The following is a 23,576-nucleotide window of genomic DNA, read 5'->3' as shown; positions in this document are numbered from 1 at the left end:
ACTCCACTGGTACTCCTCAGTGTCCAGAGCACACCACTTAACTTTGATAAACTACACCCCTCTGGTGAAAGGGCCCTATGTGGCAGTCTTCTTCACCTAATGGATTGACAGGCCGCAATCAACAACATCTTAGTAGAGTTTTTGCAGTGGCGCTCCATGTTCAGAATTGCTTTTTGTCTTTAGATTAGCATTATGAATATAAAATTGTTAGCGATAGTTTTATACATGTACATTTGATGCATCATAAGAACAGTTCTGTGGCACATTTTCCTGAACTCTGAAACAAAGGTTACCAACCAATTGTATTTAACATATCAGTTTAATATTATCTTATCACACAGTCCATAAATTTTAGTAATAATTTTGACTTTAAAACATGGAGCTCTGGAGCTATTTGTAAAATTTTGACCATTTCTTACTTAAATGTCTTAGAAAACATAACAAGTGATTCAGCTGCATTTTAACTGTTTAGTTTGCTGATTACCTGTGTTATCACTTGTAACTTGTCAATTCTTTATTGTTTAGTTTAGTAACAGATCTATGAGACAACGTTATCAGTTGTAATAATTAAATAATTATAAATGGTATAGCTATTGTTTTCCAGACTCACCAAGATAATAAGTATCGTTGAAACCGAGATTAATTTACTGCGAATTTTTGATTATTTTCATGTCAAGACTGCCTTAATTTAATAAGCACAAAATTAGTGCAGTTATACTCGGATTATAAGGACACAAAGCAACATATGATGTCTGTGTAGCTTTGTTATTGAACGATGCTTGGTCTGCAAAAAGAAAAAAGAGGTAGAGGTGAATTTCATGGTACAAAAACAATAAAGTTCACAAAAACTGCGTTTGGACTGACAAAACTGATGAATTTGCTTCATACCGGGTCACTGCTATTGTGGAGTTCGTGCGCTGTCCATTGGATTTTCTCCTATAACTGTGGCTTTCTTTTACACCAGATTTATATGTGAGTCAGGTAAATTCTGTTAGTGTGCCGTGTGATGAAGCGGCGTCCGGTCCTTAGCTGATTTATGCCTTAAGTGCAGCGCTCCACGAATAGGATACGTTCAGCAGAACCCTGAAACCGGTTAACAGAGTGTATAAAATATGCGTTTTGTATGGTTAAATGCATGGTGTTTTGAGCGTTTAACTGACGTCAATATATTGAAGTGTACCGCGTTCTAAGTCTGTCCAACGGAAAAGACAACTGCAATAAACAAATTATTTAATGAGATGGTTGAAGTCTGTTTCTGGCTTTTTGACGCTTTTTTCTTATGACATTTTTATCAGCAGCTCTGAGGAGACATGACAGTAGAATTTTCATTATGTCCATGACAACAAACGTAACTTGACTGGGATAAACCGGTTATATACAGATGACCAGTAAATTAAAATATTTTGAATCCAAAAGGTAATATATTCACCATAAATACGATCAAAGTGTACAAAATTGGAAGACGTTCTTATAAGGAAAACATTGTGTGGATGTCACAGTCTGCATAGTATCTGGAAATCCACCGCCGAATATGTTCTTACAGCGGTTTTTAGTCAGTTGCGCCCGGAGCACGTGGGCAGGTCTGCAGTTTCTCTGGGAAAAAAAGCAGTGTGAAGTGTGAACCAAATTAAACAGATTGGGAAATGATCGTCCTGTGACCTGGGGGTTTACGAAGGTTTCGCAATGATCCCTCATGTTTATAAGGAATCAAACAAAGTTAAAATACGGCTGATAATTTAGTAATCAAACAATTGTATCTTTAAATCTAGATCAAGCCAATTTGAAAGCCATCCTTTAACATCTGATCATTAACAATGCAATTGGCTTTGTAGTTGAGAAAACACTGAGCTGGAGATACCACCCGCGGTAACTTCTAACTTGGCACAGATTTTCAAAATGTTCAGTTCTGTTAATACAGCTTCCATCGAACACCAGCTTGAAGCTTTGGTGCTCATCGGAAAAGCGAAGGAAGGGCATGCCCAAAATTTGTCAAATAGGTCGTCAAGTAATACAGTCTACACAGAAGCAGTTGGGCGTCCAGGACAGAGACGCACCTTGACACTTGCGCAGAAGGGCCGAGAAGGTTTGTTAAGTCGACTGGCGGAGGTCGCGTCGGAAGTCATTCGTGAGCAACAGAGCTTGATTGAACTGCCTCAAACGCAGAACATTTTGGTTCACCCAAAGGTGAGAAGTTTTTGGATAAACTGAATTCGGATCATCCTGTCTAGTAAGTAAATCGTTGTTCTGTGCACTAATTTAGCGTAGCCACGATCCTAGCAGGATCTCAGTGCTCCACATTTTATCGAGTTTTTCAATACTGTCAGCTTGTAAACGGGCACTTTATTATAAACTAGCAAAATACCCGTGCTTCGCAGCGGAGAAGTAGTGTGTTAAAGAGGTTATGAAAAAAAAAAGGAAACATTTTAAAAATAACGTAACATGATTGTCAATGTAATTGTGTTGTCATTGTTATGAGTGTTGCTGTCTTTTATATATATATATAATATACAAACACACACACACATAAACATATATATATATATATATATATATATATATATACATATCTACATATACACATATCTACATATACATACGTATATACACATATACACATCCACATAAACATATGTATACATATACAAATTTACATATCTACATATATATATATATATATATATATATATATATATATATATATATATATAAAATATACTGTATATATACATATCTATTTATTGGCTCCTGTATTTAGGATATAGCAGGTTGGATAATGGACGGATGGACATTTGTATGCATAGCCCCATTTGCCCGTTTTCGTTTTTTTTCTTTGTTCAGTAATATTTCAGCAAACCCGGAGCTTGTCAGTTCAAATCGTGGTACTGACACCACTGTGTGACCCTGAGGAAGTCACTTCACCTGCCTGTGCTGCAAAAAACAAAAGTAATGTAACAAATTGTACCTCAGATGTTGTAAGTTGGTGGAATAAAGGCATAAGTAAAATAGATAAATATGTATTATACACATAGGAACTATTCATTTATTTTCAGTTAAGTCATCTGCAGCAAACTTTTATAAATGAGGGTTTCTGATTTTTAGATGGTGCAAACTGTTTCTTCTTCATTGACGTTTTCTCTTGGAGAGCTTTTTTCATTTCATTGAAAATGAAAGCAGCAGCTGCCAAAATATGTAGCTTTCTTATTAATTTTTCAACATTGTGTAAAATAAATGTATAAAGTAACATAAAAGGTTTAAATACTGGTTATCCTTTTACAGTAAAATATTACTAAAGAGATACAAAAAAAGTAAAATGGATATGTTCTTTTTCTTTAAGGAGATTAAATATTACTGAAGAAAGAAAAAAAAAATTAAACAGCCAAATGGGGCTATGCATATGAACTTAAAAGGTTTAAATAAAACAGAAATATATATTTTATTTTTACTTGCTTAACTTGTGGAGGGTGTATCCTGTAGCAAAGCCCTAACTTTTTTCGTGAAAGCCCGTTTCAGTAAATAAGTGTTAAAAACAGGTGTAAAGATATTGACAATAAGCTACGCAAACCCAGGAAGACATGGAATCGTTTAAATCAAGTATCATTACATCTTCCTTTCTTAAAGAGAAGTAAGGCAGTACTTATAAGCTTACATATTTATATATAGACATACATATATATATATATATATATATATATATATATATATATATATCTGAAGCCGTGCAAGCACACTCTTGAGAATGCAACGTATAGTTGTACAGAAGAAAAGCAATCTTGCCTCAAATGAATGGCAACCTTTTGTAGGTCTATGAAGTTAATTTAAACTTTAGGTTTACACGGTGCTTTCTTTCCGAAGTACCTGCACTCATGAATATGTCTGTATGTGTCAGTCGGTCAAATCCACGCGCTTCGCACCGGCGAAGTACCGCTTTTAAATTTTTATTAAGAAGAAAATAAAACGTTTTTAAATTGAGGGAAAATATACTAATAACAGTTTGTTAAGGATCAGTTTTTTTGTGAAGCTGCGTTTACTCGAGTGATCACTTCGACCTGACTTGGTGGCCAAGTATAAGCGTTACCTGGTAGCTAACCACCCATACAATCAGATTGTGAATCAGACTACGAATGCCGTGAATGTAATTACACACTCACTGCACTTGCTTACGGTAATCGAACCTCGGACGTCAGCGCTAGAGGGGCTTAGCAGCGGTGAAGTATTGCTTTTAAATTTTAATTAAGAACAAAAGAAAACCTCAGAGGTTCGATTCCCGAAAGGGAGTGAAGTGAGTGTCCGGTTACCTAGCAGGTAATGCTTATGGTTGGACAGCAAGTGACGTAACATCAGCCACGGTGCCTTCAGTTGTGAGAAGCAGATCATAGAATGATTGAAAATAGTTTTGCATTTACCTTTTTAGTAAAAGGCGAGCTTTTAAGCCTGAGAAATCACCCCGTAAATGCACACGTTTAATTGCACGTGTTAATATGTATGGTTACACAGTATTAAAAGACAGTGAAGAACGTGATTTACCTTTGTTCCCGCGTTTGATAAAAGGCGAGCTTTTAAGCCTGAGAAATCACCCCGTAAATGCACACGTTTAATTGCACGTGTTAATATGTATGCTTACACAGTATTAAAAGACAGTCAAAAATTAACGTCATTTACCTTCGTTCCCGCGTTTGACTCATGCTGTAAATCTCTTCCTTGTTTTTAGTTCACGTGATTACGTAGGAGGCGTGATGACGCGATACGTGACTCCGCCTCCTCCATTACAGTATATGGACAAAAAATATGTTCCAGTTATGACCATTACGCGTAGAATTTCGAAATGAAACCTGCCTAACTTTTGTAAGTAAGCTGTAAGGAATGAGCCTGCCAAATTTCAGCCTTCCACCTACACGGGAAGTTCGAGAATTAGTGATGAGTCAGTGAGTCAGTGAGGGCTTTGCCTTTTATTAATATGTATAGATAGTAAATGACTGTTAACTTCAGGGAGGTTCGGAGACGCAGTGTCTAGAGCAGGGGTTCTCAACGTCAGTCCTGGGGGCCCACTGTGGCAGCAGGTTTTTGTTCCAACCAGCTTCAGTTTTTTATTGGACTCCTGGGCTCATTAAGTGAATTATTTGCCAGATTCTGTGTTGTGGGACAAATATAGAATTTAGAAAACTAAGTTTGGTAAAATTTTATATATATAATATATATAAAAATGTACCAAGCAGTTATATGGGGAAAAACGTACTTTTGTTTTCTTTTTAACAATATTTTCATCTTGATTTTCATTCATTTTCATTTTTTGCCGGGTGTTCTAATTGTTTAATTAATTCATTATTTTCTAATTAGTGGGTCTAACGCTGAAGTAGTTGCAGCCTTTCATGATTCAGTTCTGTTTGCCTGGCTTTCTGCTCTGCTGGTTGTCATTATTAAGATACAATGAAGGGAGCAAACTGCACAGAGGGCAAAATAGAATGAAATCAACAAAAGGTCGTTAAGCATTTAAATCTATAGCAAAAGCAGAAATATTCCCGAATGTCTTATCAATGTAAAACATGCTGTGCTGCTTTCTTAATGTAGAATAAGAGGAGAAAAAAAAAACAGCTAATTAATTGAGATCAGTGTTATCCGTGTTGTCACTGATTATGAATCTGGTCGGAACAAAAACCTGAAACCACAGTGGGCCCCCAGGACCGATGTTGAGAACCCCTGGTCTAGAGGCTTGAGCTTTTTGTGTTCAAACATCGTGTTGGCAGAGTACAGTTTGGTTGGTGTCTGCTTGAGATTTATGCCTGGTACTGTGGCTTTGACCCTTTTACTCTGAAGAGGTGCAAATAATCCATCCATTGTTCACCGCTTATCTGAGGTCGGGTCGTGGGGGCAGCAACCTAAGCAGGGAAGTCCAGACCTCCCTCTCCCCGGCCATCTCCTCCAACTCCTCTGGGAGGACCCCGAGGCGTTCCAAGGCCAGCTGGGAGATATAATCCCTCCAGCGTGTTTTGGGTCTGCCCCATGGCCTTCTCCCAGTGGTGCATGCCCGGAACCAACCCCCCCGGGAAGCGTGCAGGGGGCATCCTAACCAGATGCTCAAACCACCTCAACCTCCCGCTCCATTCTTCCCTCCTTCCCTCACTCGTGAACAAGACCCCGAGATACTTGAACTCCTCCACTTGAGGTAGTAATGTGTTTCCAACCCGGAGAGAGCAAGAAAGGTGCAAACAACGTACCTGTAAATTGAGGGGATGTGTGTATTGTAAAATATGTTGATATTTAAAACTATACAAAAATAGGATACATTTTATTTCAAATGTTTACCTCATCCGACACGCGTTGCGACTGAAACCTCTTATAACCCTCTTTGTGGGAATCATTCAATGGATGGATAAAATGTTTAACATAAATTTTAATTTTTAGAAAATACAGCACATATGTGGCATTGAAACGATTGATTGATTGATTGATTGATCGAGTTAAAATGGGTATATATGGTATACCTTGCCTCGTGCCCACTGCTTCCAAAGATCACTGTGACTCTGGAATTGAGTTAAGCTTAGTCCAGAGTGAACAAGTACTAGGCATCTGCACAAATGTAATCCCAGGAAATTGATGGTTTAAACATTTCAGGAATTTACTGGGACTTGCATATACCACGAAGACATGGCAACATTCCATTCACTAGCATTCGTGCTTGAACCCTCATGCCAAACAAGGAGACTGGAATTTTAAAAGAAGTCCACAAAACCTGACCACTAATTTCACATGGTGGAGTATTTTATTCAGAATATGAAAATGTATCAGCAATCACTAAAGATCAGGTGTTATGTTGCCATATTTTTTTCAATTATTTTTTGTGATCTAATTGGATCACAAAAAGCACATTTTTGAGAAAATAATACAATTGATTGAAAATGGGAGGGAAAGGCAGCATAAGCAAATACAAACCCGCAGGAATACAAAGATGTGTGGTACTGCTTTTGCATTTTAGCAGTTCTAAAAGGCTGCACTAAGTGGAATTACCTGGCTGTTATGACCGTCTGTGAGGTGGCAGGTGTTATTAAAGATTGTTCTCTCCTCATCACTCAAATTAAGTGACATGATTTTTTTCTAAAAATGCACTAAAAATAAAATTATGGCGCTCCCATAAAAGAATTTAATTCAATTAAAATGCATAGATTCGTTAAAGTGAATTTCTAACCAGCTTAAGTACAGAAAGAAAATGACACATCATAGAAAAGTTGATTTAAGTAGGATAATGGTTATAACTGGAGAAACGTTGAGACTGTAAGAGGGTTTTTTTTTTTAAATTATTTAAGGAGTTTTAGTCAAATGTGACTAACAATCTTAATACAAAAAAACTTTTGTGCATTTTTGAATAAAATTGTGTCACTTAATCTTTTTTTAATACATTTTTTTAGCCACCCTAATGTCACACAGTCCTTAGCACATTACAAAACTTGACTTGTGTGGGAAGGTGATTAGACAGAAATGACATTAGCAACAGAATAGAACAGAACTGTAACCTTAGACTATTTAAACATCCAACATGCTAACCATTTGACCAACACTGCTAGTTTTTTATATATATGTGTGTTGACTAAAAGTACTAATATATATGTGCAATTGCTAAAAGTATAATATATGGAAATGAGAAATTTTAAATTTGACGTCATTAACACAGAGATCCTAATTCAAAACTGATGAAATATTGCATTATCACCAGAGATCAGCATGCATGCAAAGTTTGAAAGAAATCGTTTCAGTAAAAGTTGGAGAAAAAATTGATTGCAAAATTTGACCCAGACATACAGAGAAGGCAAGTTGAATAAAATCAGGTAATAATAATAAAAAGGAAAGATGGGGGAAATGCAAGGAGGAAGAACACTACTAAAACACTAGTCAAAGTCTGAAGCCAAATAATTGTCAAACCAAATATCAAACCCAGAACATCTCTATATATAATCTTCATTTGGATATTCATCTTTGTTTGTCCGCGAATGAATTAGAAGAAGAACCACTAGATGGCAGTAGAGAAACCGCTAAAACATAGCCATTGCATTAAGAATCTCCTCCAGGCTTATACTACTGAAGACTGTAGTACTCCAGTCACACCTCAAAACACAGACATTCAAACTAAACAAATTGTTGTGCTTTAAATTAACTAATCTTTATATATAATCTTCATTTGGATCTTGATCTTTGTTTGTCTGCGAATTCCACGCATGCGTAAACCACCTTCCAGTTTAGTACGTTGTTGTTACTTATGGATGTCAACAATGTGCCGGAATAACGAAAGGGGTGGTGGACAGTGTTACGCTGGTTAGCTCCTGAGGCCTGGTTAGAGAATGAGATTGCCGAAGATAAAAGGTACGTGCCTACGTAACATATGAATGAAAGAAAGGCAGTGGGTAAAATGAATGACAACGTAACAGCACGTTCCGGAAATTATTATTGTTACGTTGTAGCCGGCGAGTGCTGCGCATCTCACAGTTGTACTGTGGCTTGCTCACATGTCAGTGAAGTGATCCCTATTTATGCTTTAAAGAGCCTGGATACCTATGTGTCCCCCTTTTATAACCATTGCTCCGTGTATATTGCCTTACTCTTTGGATTGCCACAAAGCAACCTGCGAGATTGGAGAAAGGTTGAGAAGAGATCGTGAGAGGAAATGACAGCGTCGTGAAAACGAGACGGTCTGTGAGAGAAGCAGAAATGCTCCTACACCACCACATAATTACTATTCGGACAGTGATTCCGAGTAGGCCGTTCCTATTGAATCAATGTCCAAGGGTTTTGTTTTGTAATTTTGTTTCCCTTATAAAAAAAAAATCATCATGCTGTGCGACGAAGGGCCCAGTTCACGACTGGCAGCCGCTTTTAAACCGGGAGCCCTTCACAGACAACTTTAACACGCGCAACGTAGTTGGGCGCACATGGCTAGTAAACCTAATAATTCTTATACAAAATGATTTTTTTTAGCCCATACTATAATCTAATGGTTGTTGTTTAGGAAAGATTGAACACCAGGACAACCAGTTATTGTGTGCTACCATCTTGATCCATGTCACGTGCCCAGCAACTGGAATAGCAATGAAAAACAATGAAATCCTTGGAAAGATGACCACAAATTTGCAGGAATCATACAAAAAGTTAAAAACAAAGCTGCACAGCCAGAATAATGACTTTATATATACAGTATACTGTATAGGGGGCTCTGACCCCTGCTCACTTCGCTCGCTATCCCCCGGTTTTGGTTAACCCGAAATAAATTTTAAAAAAATCTTTTTTTTCTTTGTAATTGTTACATATGCATTATGTTCACTTTTTTACTTTAAAGCTTCAGTAAAAAAAATATTTGGAATTAACTTTTCTTCAAGATCGCATTGAATTTTGATTTCTTGTTTGGTCTTACATCATGATAATGCAACGTATAACTGACCGTGAGTGAATATTGTTAATTTATCTCTTATTAATAAAACTTTTTCAAATGTTTGTCCTTGGGATTTGTTAATTGTCATTGCAAAAGCTATTTTCACAGGAAACTGTAAACATTTTAATACGAATGGCATATCAACATCTCCTTTTGTGTCTGTTATTTACGGAATATGTACTACATTAACTTTCTTGTTGCCTGTTAAAATTTTACATATTAGAATTGTTCTATCAATTTTCAATGCAACTAATCTTGTCCCATTGCATAGCCCATCACTCATACATAAATTATGAAATTTCATCACGATACATCTTTCTTTCAACAGTAATTTGGCCGGTGGGAGACCGGGCATTGTTAACGTTTGTAGATGTTCTGTGGGATATTGTAAATTGATGTTTTCATCTTCAGCACTATCACCACCAAGTGTTTCAGCATAGTTTACTGATACGCATTTAACCAATTTACCGTGTAACCGATCGACTATTTCGAGTTAATTCTTTTGACTTCGTTTCTCACTGCTAGGATTGCCTGGGTACTCATTTGTTCTATTGATAATCCTTCGGGATATAAAAATTCTTTGCTTATATTCCTTTTTTTCAGATTTTGCATTTTTATCTCTCCAGTGCTTTTGTGTTTCTTTTCGTTGCATTGCTCTTTCTGCTTCGCTTAGTCGTGGACGTGTCATCTTTAACTTATCATTTTTTTAAGCTGCTTTTTGTTCTACGCTTATTCGTGTCACAGAACGAGAAAGTGTCTCACTTCAAATGTCTCTCTTCAAATCTGTCTAACATGGATGTCAGTATGACGTAATTTGACTGTGTTGCGTATATCACGGGATGTGAAAGTGTCTTTCTGAAGTGTCTCTCTGTCTCCTCTTTAATATTACAGAATTCTCTGTTTTAAATGTGATATTATAGACTTGTGATTTGTATTATCAAATTGTTCTTTATTTTATAACTATTTTCAAATTAGATCACCGGAAAAAAACAGCTTTCCCTGAGCTTAAGTGGACTTGAAAATGGCTGGATGGAATGGTGATAAAGTACAGAGAAGTAAAAGTAGCCCTTCACAAAAAATAAACAATGTACATAACAATAAATCAATCATAGTCATTAATGAAATGCACAGTTGAATTAGTCAGTACAGTAGGTACAGAAGAGGTAGTTGTAAAACCAAATATAATGTAGTTTTAATTGTTGTCATTGCCCAAATGAAACCAATAATTGACTGATTCATATTACCTGTTTTTCTGTTTTAAATCTAATTAAAACATTGATCACAAAAAAATAGATTAAAATCGAGCAATCCATTCTTCCTCTCACAATGCACTGATTTAACTTTGAAGACAAAGGACTCCATCTATATTTAATGATAAGTGAAGTCATTTTGGGCAAGCAAATATTTCAGTAACAGCATTTAGATAGGAGAAAAACGTGATGAACACCATAGAAGAGAGGCTGCAGAAAATTTGCTTTGTCACCAAATTCAGTTGACTAAGTATCTGCTTGTACATCAGGAGTACTACATTCTTGTACATGCAGCATAAAGACTGATCTCTAGGCTGGAAAGATTCAAACAAATAGCTGTCAGTTACATACAGCATAATCTTCTAAGCAGATACAATGCATTGCAAAGTTTTAGATGGTACATGGTTTTAAGGTCCAGTGTAATTATCAAGTGTAAGTGAGGCACAGAGAAAGAGAAGACTGTAAGTGTTTGTGTATTGTGAATTTCCCATTGGGATTAATAAAGTATCTATCTATCTATCTATCTATCTATCTATCTATCTATCTATCTATCTATCTATCTATCTATCTATCTATCTATCTATCTATCTATCTGCAGGCTGATTTGGTTAATGTGAAATGATCAAGGAGGCTTCACTGAAATTTAATAGCATTTTTAATAACACCCCAACTATAGCCCTTTTTTGGATTACTCCCCCATGTCTACCGTAAAGCCACAGTAAATGCAAAATGTCATTTAACTACTGTATGACAGGTAACAAATGTGGAAAAAGACTCCAGTGGGGGAGTGGTGGTTAGGTGAAGGATTCAAAGAGCAGATGAAATATGAATTGATATTGTCTGATAAAATACAGTAAGTCTTTGGGAGACACAAACTTATTAGAATCTGTTACTTTAATAACATATTCTTCTAAATTCAAGCAGGTTCATGCTTTACAACCTCTGCATGATGAGACGTTCCCTGATAGAGTATGCAGCACAACTTCTGGTCCTGGCTTTGGTCTTGTCATGTCTGGACTACTGCAACTTGCTTCTGGCAGGAGTACCCACATGTGCTATCAGGTCGCTGCAGATGCTCCAGAATGCAGCGGCCCATCTTGTATGTAACCAGTCGAGATGGGCACATGTCACTCCTCTCTTCAGGTCATTACTTTGGCACTGTGTAGCAGCACTCATTAAGTTCAAATCCCTGATGCTTGCCTACAGAATAGTCAATGGGTCAGCACCTGAGTATATGGAGACACTGGTGAAACCCTATACTCCTTGACTACTCGGGTCTGCCAATGAACAGCATCTGATGATGTCATCACTGTATATTATCAAGTCTCAATCCAGACTATTTTCCTGTGTAGCTCTGGTGGAATGACCTACTCCCCTCCATCCATGCTACTGACTCCCTCATTGTATATAAGAAGCAATTGAAAACCCATGTGTTCTGTGAATATCTGTCTAATTGACTGGGGGGGGTGGGAACTTTGATATTTTATATTGTTGATGAATTTGTTGTTGGCTAATGTTTATTGATTGTAACCTATGATTGTAAATTTATTAGTTATTACATCTTTTCAATTGTGACAATCAACTTTTGTTACCTACCCTACTACATTTGCTGAACAGACAGGCCCTAACCTAATGTTACTCGATTATGTTTACCTCTTTTGTAAGGTACTTTGGATAAAAGCATCAGCCAAGCAAATAAATATAAATGTAAAAGGTCTATTTTTCTGATTCCATACAGTTCATAAAGGCAGTAGCACAGCTAAGAATGAGGTGGAGCAAACAAATGTGTTTTTATGTTACAATTTTCAGTTTCTGATAAATTAACACAAATGATGGCTCAGCAGATATTTTTTGCTCTTTAGATACATTTTAACTTGCTTTGAATATATAACAGTTTGAACCAGGCTCTCTCAGAACTGCTAGTTATTTGAAAGCTGACTTTGCATACAGCATCACTTATCAGGTTAACGGTTTGACCAAAGAATGATTGTATCAGTTAACACTGTAGTACTAGGGTGTTGTACCGTGTTAGCCATTATGAATGTAGAGAAAAGCCAAGCAAAATGACACCTTTTATTGGCTAACTAAAAAGATTACAATATGCAAGCTTTCGAGGCAACTCAGGCCCCTTCTTCAAGCAAGATGTAATCTAATCAAATCTCAAGTTAACACTGAGAGAGTACTACACAGAAATGAGAACTAAAAATTGACAGTGTTGAATTTAAGTTTGCATTGATTGTTCCATATGCCATTTTTAAAAATAAAGTGATTAGAAAATGGAGTAATGATAATACAGATGATATTTAAGATAAATATTTCTGAACTTTGCATTAAACAATTTGACAGGAACAAAAAATTCCCCTCATGATGTACAGTAGTGGGCAAAAGTTTTGGCATTGAAACAAACGTTGTTTTGCAAAATTTGCAGCTTCAGTTTTTGTGTTGGCAGATCACGTTTTTTATATTATTGTGCAGAGTGATCGGATGTTAATTTATTGCATATAGCTTTATTAGCATAAAAAGTTAACTTTATCACAAAAACCTTTTTTCACTTATTTTGGCCCCGGGACAAAATGTTCAGCTAACAGTGTCCAGCAAGCACCAGGACCATCTCCATCCGAGGAGTCTGCTACAGATACAATTGTGTTGCCACCAGTGCAGTGTTTGCTCAATATTGGCAGCAGATGGGTGTGAGTACATCTGCACACACAGTGAGGCAAAGACTTTTGGACAATTCTTTGGTCAAGAAGGGCGGTAAAGAAGCCACTTCTTTCCAAGATAAGCAGCTTGAGACAATCCATGTGTGGGGTTGCTTCTCATCCAAGGGAGTGGGCCCACTAGCTTTTCTGATCAAGAACACTGCCATAAAGAATGGTACCAAAACATTCTTCAAGAGCAACTTCTCTGATCTTAATCCCATTAAGGACCTGTGATAAATTCTCAAAAAGCAGGTGGACAAGCAGAATCCCACAAATTTTGATCAACTCCAAGCACTAAAAAGGTAAGAATGGATCACCATCAGTCAGGATTTGGCCCAGAAGCTGATATTCATCATGCAAAAGGAACTGCAGCAGTTATGAAGAAGGGTCAACACTGTAAATTTTGACTCTTTGCAAAAATTTGATGTATTTACCAATAAAAACCTTTGAAACTTCTCAAGTGTTTATAATTATTCTGCAGTATACCATAGATAGATGTAAAGTTTGCAAAATACATTTGTGTTGCTGCCAAAACTTTTGGTCACTACTGTACATGTGCATATTCTGTAATGATATTGTATAGATTTTTCAGTAGTGTTGTCTTGCGACATGATGTAGACAGCAACCTGAGAAACGTTGGAGAACTCTTTTGAAAGATAAAATGGATGGCACTTGACTCTTAAATACTCCAGACTGGGTTTTTTTTTATTTTATAATGATTTTTATATCCGTGCATCCATAAAATACATGCCAACCCATCTTCTGTTCCTATGAGACAAGTTGGTGTAGTCCGCATACATGTCATTGTATTGCAATGTGTTTTCTCTCAGCAGTTACCCAATTTTCTGAAAAAAAAACAAAAAAAAAAAACATTGTTTCCTCAGATCTCTCTGTGAAGCTAGTCTTGCTCGAATGTTGTCTAGCTTGTTATAATTATCTGATTACTGACAAGCACAAGTTTGTGAAAGGCTACAAAATCATAAAATAACTGAATATCTCTAGAAGGTCAGTGCAGTGTGCTGAAGGGGGAAATACAGAAGATTTACTCTAACTAGACATGGCAATCTCTTTACACATACTGTAGTTGCCAGGTAACAAACTCAATTATTTTACTGAAGTCACTGCAAGACCATCTTTAACTGTGAATGAGGTGTGGAATCCTGTGGCTGCAATTAAAATTAGGTTAATGGTTTGACAATGTCTAAGGTATTCCACGAAAGAGACTTTCATGGGGGCGTGTCAAAGAAGTACAGGCTAAAAAACAAAAACCTCACTTGCCAGGTCACACAATCCATACCAGAAAGAATTTTGGTGGTAGCATTATGTTAATGGTTTTCAGCAGCAAGTTCTGGTAGTCTTTTCATGATTTACAGAAAAATAAATTGCACATCACAGAAGAAAGAAAAAGTATTTAAAATGATTGCTGGTTTAACATCATTCTGAATAAAAAATTTTTGAATGCCTGTCACAGCCTTGGTGTCACAATCAGTCCTAACCCATTAACAACTTTGTTTGGTGTTCTCTCAGATGGGCTTAAAGTGAAGAAAGACAAACAAACTGTAATTGCCTTTACTTCACTACTAGCATGTAGATTTGCCTTGTACAAATGGCAGAATCCCAGCCCACATTTTATAAGTCAGTGGGTAGCTGATGTCCTATACAATTTGAAATTGGAAAAAAATTAATTCTCACTTAGAGGACCTGTTCAGATCTTTTTTTAAAATATACCAAGATCTAATTAATCTAACATTAGAATAAGCATTTATGTTATGGAAAAGGACATTTTCCCTTCATTGTTGTTTTTAAAGTTTTGCTCATGCTATTGGCTCTCCTCTCTTTCTCTCAGGCGGGAGTGGAATTCTGGTATGTTCAGTTTAACTTCAGTGTATGGAATGTTGTTTTTGTCAAATGAAATCAATAAGATAAAACAACGTTTGCTGGTTTGTATAGCTGATGGAATTTACTTTGTACTTTTTTATTTTGTTTTGGGAGAATATTGTTGTAGGATGAAAAAAGTTTAATATTTTGTAAATTTATAATGTAAATTGCAAATAACATGAATATTAAAAACTAGGAAAACACTTGAAAAATACAATTTATTATATGGATGTCCAAAATGCCAAATGCATCTATAAGAATCCTTGAATATAAATACAATGCAAATTAATCATTTTGTGTCCAGCACTCAGCCATGATATGTGGTTACGTTTGTATGACAATGCCAATTACTTTGCAGTCTCAGGTAATTTTAAGGCAAGTTATTTGCACATTTTAACATGCTGTCTTGAATTCTATAATCCATCTGTTTGAGTCCTTCCTTAATTATCTTTGATTTTTGTTTAGATTTTTATTTATTGACCTTCCTGCATAGCCAATACTCCATTTACACTTGGGCCTCAAAGTATAATGTTTTCTCTTTTTCTGCCTATTTTATTATACTGACTATAATTCCTTGTTGTGAATAAAATGCATAGTTCTAATGCCCAATCCTTCAATTACATATTGCTAGTTAAAAGTTTGCTTTTGTTCAGTTAATTTTAATTGATTAAAACAAACTTTTCTGTAATTTCCACATAATGTATACAGGTAGAATTTTCATTTATAAGAAATGGACAGAGATCAGATAGCAAATGTGTTTATGGTGAGCACACTGACTTTTAAAAATTTGGGCTATATAAAGCACTATATTAAATGCTGTAATTTCCCATCGGGATTAATAAAGTATCTATCTATCTATCTATCTATCTATCTATCTATCTATCTATCTATCTATCTATCTATCTATCTATCTATCTATCTATCTATCTATCTATCTATCTATCTATCTATCTATCTCTATCTATCTATCTATCTATCTATCTATCTATCTATCTATCTAATTAACTCCTGTAAAAATACCAGGAGTCCCAACAAATTCCTAAAGGACAGTGTTGAGTCCTACCACACAATTCATGGGCTCTTGTTTTCAGTTTACCATCGTATTTATATGGTGCTCATAACCTACAAGTGCAGAGGCATCTGGGGCCACAACAAAAAGCTCCCCACCCACAGTCCCAGGGTTTTTTATTTTTTCCCAGAAACTTACCTGGCAATAAAAGCCCCATACAGCCAGTGTCTCTGAAAGCTTTGAATTAGGAGGAATGTTGAATGAAGGCTCAACTTTTGGGGAAAAAGAAGACAGAGGGTGGAGGAGGAGGGAGAGTTGTGGAACATGAGAAAGGAGTACTTTTTGTTAGGCTGGGTAAAACAAACATTAACTCCATGAGGTAATTAGGTCATTTACATTTTTTAGGTCGACCCTAAAGGGATATACAGTAGGTTGTTGTTACCTTTTCTTGATATATGCTTTCTTGTCTATTCAACTCTTTTTCAATAAAAACTCTTATTTTTGGATTTAGGCCTGGATGGGTTTTTCTTGTGTTTGGGGACAGCTCAAGACCACCCCTGCAGTGCTCAAAGACTAGGATGGTACAAGTGTTAGGAAGCATTACCACGTCAGAGCACTTAAGGGCTTAGGTTTGATTCCATAGTGGAATCCCATTCTATTGGCTTCTTCTAGCTGTCAAAGAACAATATGCTATTACAGATGGAGTCTATCAGTTATCTTGCTGTGTGTGTGTGTGGGTTTATAGTATTGCACACTTTGAAGTTTCACACGCCTTGTATCATTTATTTGGATTAAGCTCCCGGACACTTTTGCTGGAATTGACTGTGACTAGAAAATGAGGAATAAATAGATTAAAAAACGTTAACTAGTATTGTTAAAAGCCAAGTTGTAAATTACAATGGGTGTGTTTCAAGTTATCATTATATTCATTTTCACATTTGTTTATATCAGATGACTTTAGTATATATCTTACAGCACTGAAAATGACGCTAACAAAGTTCAAAATGTTTTTTTAGTAAAAATGAAAGGTTACTCCTATTGTATAGTGTGTAGCACTGTCATCCGAACAGTAGTTCAATTCCCAGATGGAAAGTTTTCTGTGTGCAGTTTGCATGTTCTTATCCACATGTGTTTGTTGTATTGTCACAGATACTAGATAGGACAATTTTAATTGAACCAGAATGAGCAAGTATAAAAAAAGAAAAATAAATGGGAAGGAACTGTATGAGAAAATTTGAGCCCTAGCAAAGCACATTGCTTGTTTTAATTTTAAGCAAGTTTTGTGAAATATGTTTCTTATATGCTTAAGCCTCACATTATTTGGTGGGAGTAATGATAAATGGAGGTTTATGAAAAATTGCACTGAAGATGACAGATTTTAATTCAGGCAAAGCAAAATAGTGAAACAGGGTATTTGTTAAACTGATTAAAGGTTTTGGACCCAATTTTTTCAAATTATTCATTGAAAGAAAATGTATTTTTGTATTTTTATTATATGAAACAGTGATTAATGTTTTAATAAGTTTTTACATTTTCTTTTTATTCAAACAACTTGACTAAGCTTACGAAAAGCTGACATTCATTTAAGAAAGGATGTTTTGCATTTTTAAAAACGCTTTTATTTTTTAATCAACTGAAACAAATGTATTAGTTGATGGCATGAATCTGTAACTGGATACAAAACTTTATTGGAAACAGTTGTTTTAATATGTTACACAATTGTCCTTAGAAAAAATATTTTTACAAAATTACAGGACAAGTAGAAAAAAAAACCTTTGGCCCAGCAGACCGTGATCGCTTCCAAAGAACAAATGGTAATCTTTCACTTTTCAACATTTTTATGTCACTCCAGAAATGCAGAGTCAGCAAATATTTGGTTGCACTTTAGAATGTGTATATTTATAGCAATTGAGGTCTGAAGTGGCTGCTGAATGTCATTGCAACTTACCCTGAAATCACCTTCCTGTCGCTCTCTCTCGCTTCTTTTTTCAATATTGTTGTTCTAGAAGGACAATAGGACAGTGGTCATCTCCATCTCTTCTGAACTGGCTGAATCTGCTAGGGCGGACTGGTGGCTCTGAGGCTAGGGATCTGCACTGGCAATTGGAAGGTTGCCGGTTTGAATCCCGTAAATGCCAATAGGGACTCTGCTCTGTTGGGCCCTTGAGCAAGGCCCTTAACCTGCAATTGCTGAGCGCTTTGAGTAGTGAGAAAAGCACTATATAAATGCAAAGAATTATTTATTATTACTGCTTTCTGTTTGTGTTTTTGCCTAAACTGCTATTCTGTCTGGATGTTTTCTTTGAAGCCAAAGAAACTCCCAATATCCTGTTTCTTGCAATACATGGTTTCTTCATATTCTATTCTTGACCTTTTTATCTCCTATAATCTTTAACCAGATCAACTGATTCTCAATCCTAATATCATATCTATGGTAATCATAAGTAGCATTACATGACCGACTCTCCTGCTTGTACATTACTCAGTGACCAGTAAGGCCAGCTCCAATAAGATTTGAGTTTGAAGTTCAGAAGAGATTTTAAAATAGATCACTGGCCTTCTGTAAAACAGTATTGCTTCTGATGACATTTTTTAAATCTTGTTCTCTTCACCGTAAACACTGGTTTCAGTATTTGCTTCTAGCCTTTTCTATAAACCGCTTTGAAATCCTGGTTGACTCTTCTTCACACACGTTTCCTGCTGCTTTATACAATATATTGTAGAAGAAAGTAATTTTGAACTTATAAGCCTAATCTTTTCAAAATGAGTCAAATACAGTCAGTAGTCCTATTTGTTTCACTTTAATGTTTAAATATTTGAAATGCAAGGTACTGTATTTCCAGTAAAAAAAAAAATTAGAAATCAAATGAGGACTGGAAAACAGAATTTGTGGTTAAGTTTGCATGGTTTTGAGCTAATGGGCTTTCCACAGTAAAAAAAAAAAAAAAAAAAAAAATCCAAATTCTGAAGCCTTTCTCCATACATATATATAGGAGAGATAATTGTTATTTAGTAGAAATTCTAACTTGAACCATGAGTTTGAATCTGGCACCAGTTGTACATTGTCCACTCTGCATCTTTGGGAATGTGAAGTTTGGGTTATTTGAAGATTCCAAATCGTTCCTGTGTGGGTGGGTGTGTGAATGGCCACTGTGGTGGATTGGTGTCCTGTCTAAGCTATTTTCTGTTTTGTAGCCAAGGCTAATAGAATAGGCTCCAATCCCCCAAGTCCCTGAATTGCAATAAGAAGGTTTCAGAATGTTATTTTCAACATATTTGTGCATTAATTTTATCTAAGATGTAAATATAAAGTGTGTCTGTGGATCAACTGGTCATGATAGAACATGGCACTTGTATTACAAGCCTGAAACAATTTGTCCATTGCAATTTTCATTTTACTAAATTCATGTTTTGTTATTTTTACCAGATGTAACCACAGTCTTCCCTTTTGGAAAATGTATGGAAATTCTACAAATTTCAATCAAAGCCTTTAATGAATTCACCCATTTCCAGTTTGCCATCATTTACATCTACCATAAAGATGGGTTTTGTTCTTTCAGTTTTTGTTTTCAAGAATACTTAAAATTAAGTGTTTAGCAATAATAATTGCCACATTATGTGATTGAAGCTTCGTTTTTTTCCTCCATTGCCATTTTTTATAGGCAGTTGAAGAAATAACCAAATCACAAAACACTAGATATGCCAACATGGCACTATCTCCTCCATTTTCACCCTTATTTACTTTGTGTTGATACCATATTTTTATCTGTCTATTGAACACTGAAGTTGTTTTTGTTGTTTGATTTCCCAGGCCATATTTATTTTGTGGAGTGTTATGCCAGCACATTACAAGATATACAGTATATACACACAATTTAATCTTTTATATGCATGTCTTTAGGAGGTGTCTGAAAACCAAACATCTGGCAGAAAAACCTCCAAAGAATATGACAGAAACTTATAAACTCCACACTGGGCAGGGGATTGGGGATGTGATGCCATGAAGACATTTTAAATCTGTTTGAAAATAAACAACAACAAATGGTGCTAACTTCTTGTTTTCTCTTAAATCTAGCAAAGCATTGAGCTGAAAAATATCTGCAGCAGAATGGCATTGCAGGTGAAGACGAGTCACACAGACAGAAATCTGAAGGACCTCCGAGACTGTTTGAAATCTATTGCTGAAACTCTCCTGTCATCATTATCCAACTCCAGCACTGAACAGCAAAAATTGGCTGCTAGGAATCTTGGGAAGATGCTAAGTAGTTTTCCAGAACTCTAAAAGTTTGATAGCACAATTTGACAAATGAGTTGCTGTGGTAGTTTTTATTTCTTGTTCTTTTATGATACGTTTTATGAACTCTGCTTTTAAAATGAATAGATGCATTTGATGTTGATGACACTGTTATGTAGATCATTGCCAATTTTTTGGGGGCGGCTGGAGGAAGAAGCCAAAAAAAGTTATTTTACTTTTAAGGATCCAGCTGTGTGAGAAATTGGTCATGGTGATTTTGGAATCCTATTTGAATAATTCTCTCTTGTTCTTTTTGAACTAGATTCTAAGTGTTTATTTATATCAGATGGATTGTTTTATGAAAGAACACCATGTGCTTCTGTTTTGCGTGTAAGCTCATAAATGTGACTGGGGAAAAATGTATTAGAACACACTTGTCTTTGCTCATTATAACCAGATGCCAGTATAATGAAGCTTTGACATGATTTTAATTGAAGTGAGACTGCAGTTAATGAAAATTGCATCTTAATCATCAAATTGTCACAAGTTCTAAAATTTCTTATTTAACAGGAAATATATATTGCAGAGGTGAATACCAAAAAACTATTGTCATTTATTCACTTTTAAACAGTTGTAATTTTCTTAAGATTTATTATTTTTGAATATTTGGTAAGTGCATATTACATCTTTCAAATGTTATGAAACTGAGCCAAATTTTGGCTTATTGGATATATTTTGGTTAGTATCTAAGATGCTAATTCTCACCATTTTTCAGTTGAAAGGAAAGTTTTGTTATGAAATGTTTTGCATGGACTTAAATTCCAGTACTGTGTATCAGGTTTTATTTACATGTACAGTATTGGCTACAAACTCATGACAACATGTCCATTTTAATAAAATTAAACTTTTCAACTGAGAGAAAGCACAATGCAAAAACTTAATCTAAAACTGAGCAAACAATTGTGCTACTGACTTCTGGGACGGTTGGTATCTTATCAATCTACACTCAAATTTATAACACAATGACAAAGTGAAAGAATCTTTTTATAAATGTTTTACAAATTTTTTAAAAATCAAAAACTTAAAATTTTATTCATGCAAGTATTCAGACCAGGGGTCTCCAACTTTTTTTTTCCCCCCCTGAGAGCTACTTTTACAAAATGTTTTCTAACGATTATTCTCATAGCTTATTTCAACTCAAACAAACTGAATAAGCTTGTTTTGCCTGAACATTTACAAAATGTTGGTGTCCACAGCTCACATTTTGCATTAAAACATCACAAAAAAATATTTAGTTCATCTGCAAGTGCATTTTGTATGTCTGTATGCATTTTCTAGTGTATCTCACACTAATGAATTAAAACATGAATGCTATCAAAACAAAACAATGCAATTACAAATACACAGATATTACTTATTCATTTGTCATTTTGTTACATGTCACTGTTTCACTGTTTTCACTTCACATGTTCAGTTGCATGTGTGATGTGTTTTTTAGTTGGTGAGATGACTGGCACTGCATGGAGTCAACAAGAGAGGTGTATGGTGGAGTGTAGCCACTTAGGTTCACTTTTATGGAGTCATTTAAATGTTCATCTGTCAGTCTTTTTCTGAACTTTGATTTCATGACATTCACGTCAGAAAAGGCAAACTCGGATGAGGTATGTAGACCCAAACAAAGCAGACATTTTCAGAGCTGCTTGGTGAAGATTCTTATAGTTATCTGGCTCTACTAAGCTCCAGAAATGCTGAGAATGCTGTTGAGACTTTAACTGCACATTATTTTGAAGATTTACTAATATATAATACGTCAAATCCAATGTCTGTCTCTCTGTCTGTCTGCTTTTCACGAGAGAACTACGTAACAGATTTAGATCTGATTTTTTTCTATAATTTGCTTGAACATTCCGCTTGATTTTGCAACTTCTCTTATTTCGCTATGTATCATAGTTCGCTTGCGGTACCAATTTATTTGCACGAATCTGAGACACACGCTGCCGGCCAAGGAGCGGGGCCTTCCTCACTCACTCACCAGCTTCAGGGCATGTTCCTTAACTCTGCTTAGCTAACGAACAACAGAACAATTGTATTCAACTTTGTTTGATATTTAAAATAAAATGTTACTTCGGTCTTGATGAGTTTGAGTCCGGATATTCTCTTGAGTGTTTGCCACATTGAAAAGATAGATTGCAATTCAGATTGTGGATCGTGATTTTGTGTTAAAAGGATCATGATATGATTTTTTGGAAAGCTTGGCCACCCCTAATTTGACTAATCAATTTTTCAAATTTATGTAGGATTCATTAATCCCTTGGTGAGCTACCGGTAGCTGATTCAGACCCTTAATTTTAGTACTTTGTACAAGCCCCATTGCCTGGAATGGCAGGTTTGAGTCTTCATGGGTAAATCTCTACAAGTCTTGTATACTTGGATTTGGGCACTTTATCCCATTCTTTCTGTTAGATCCTGTTAAGCTCTGTTAGATTGGATGGAAAGCATCTGTTAACTGCCATTTTCAGTTCTCTCCACAGGTGTTTTATTGAGTTTAAGTCTGGGCTTTGACTAGGCCACTTGAGGGACAGTCAGTGACTTGTCATGAAGCCATTTCAGCATCGTCTTGGCTATATGCTTCAGATCATTGTTATGCAGAAAGGTAGATTTTTGCTTCAGTGTGAGGTGGCGTGTACTCTGGAGCAGGTTTTCTTCAAGAGCATCACTTTATTTGGCTGCATTCATCCTTCGCTCAATTCTGACTAGTATCATTTTACTTGTTGCTGAGAAGTACCCTGTAACATGATGCTGCTACCATAAAGTTTCACTGTGATGATGATGATGATGTTAGGCAGGTGATGAGCAGTGCCTGGGCTATGTTAGACAGAGTGCTTGGAGTTCTGGCCAAAGAGTTAAATTTTTGTCTCAATAGACCAAGAATCTATTTTATCATGCTCCAAGTTCCTAAATTGCTGTTTGGAAACTTCCAAAAGGGCTGTCATATGCCTTTTACTCAAGAATGTCTTCCATTTACTGCGGTGGGTTGGCATCCTGCCCGGGATTGGTTCCTGCCTTGTGCCCTGTGTTGGCTGGGATTGGCTCC

The 23,576-nt window shown here is 35.9% G+C and overlaps 1 protein-coding gene across 1 annotated transcript; it reads left to right on the top strand.

Annotated features, from left to right (window-relative positions):
• Positions 1 to 1,668: 1,668 nt before the first annotated feature.
• dleu7 (deleted in lymphocytic leukemia 7) lies at positions 1,669 to 21,064 on the top strand. Its single transcript, XM_051925762.1, has 2 exons — positions 1,669 to 2,184; positions 20,324 to 21,064. The coding sequence occupies exons 1-2, from the start codon at positions 1,897 to 1,899 to the stop codon at positions 20,528 to 20,530; spliced, it is 495 nt and encodes a 164-aa protein (XP_051781722.1). The 5' UTR covers positions 1,669 to 1,896; the 3' UTR covers positions 20,531 to 21,064.
• The last annotated feature ends 2,512 nt before the right edge of the window (positions 21,065 to 23,576 follow it).

The sequence above is a fragment of the Erpetoichthys calabaricus genome, chromosome 4 (genome assembly GCF_900747795.2).
Source record: "Erpetoichthys calabaricus chromosome 4, fErpCal1.3, whole genome shotgun sequence".
Lineage (NCBI taxonomy): Eukaryota > Metazoa > Chordata > Cladistia > Polypteriformes > Polypteridae > Erpetoichthys > Erpetoichthys calabaricus.
This window is presented reverse-complemented; position numbering and strand designations above follow the sequence as displayed.

Coding starts and splice junctions, on each gene's coding strand:
- dleu7 (XM_051925762.1), top strand. CDS start 1,897: ATGTTCAGTTCTGTTAATACAGCTTCCATCGAACACCAGCTTGAAGCT. Junction 2,185..20,323: donor ACATTTTGGTTCACCCAAAG/GTGAGAAGTTTT, acceptor TCTTAAATCTAG/CAAAGCATTGAGCTGAAAAA.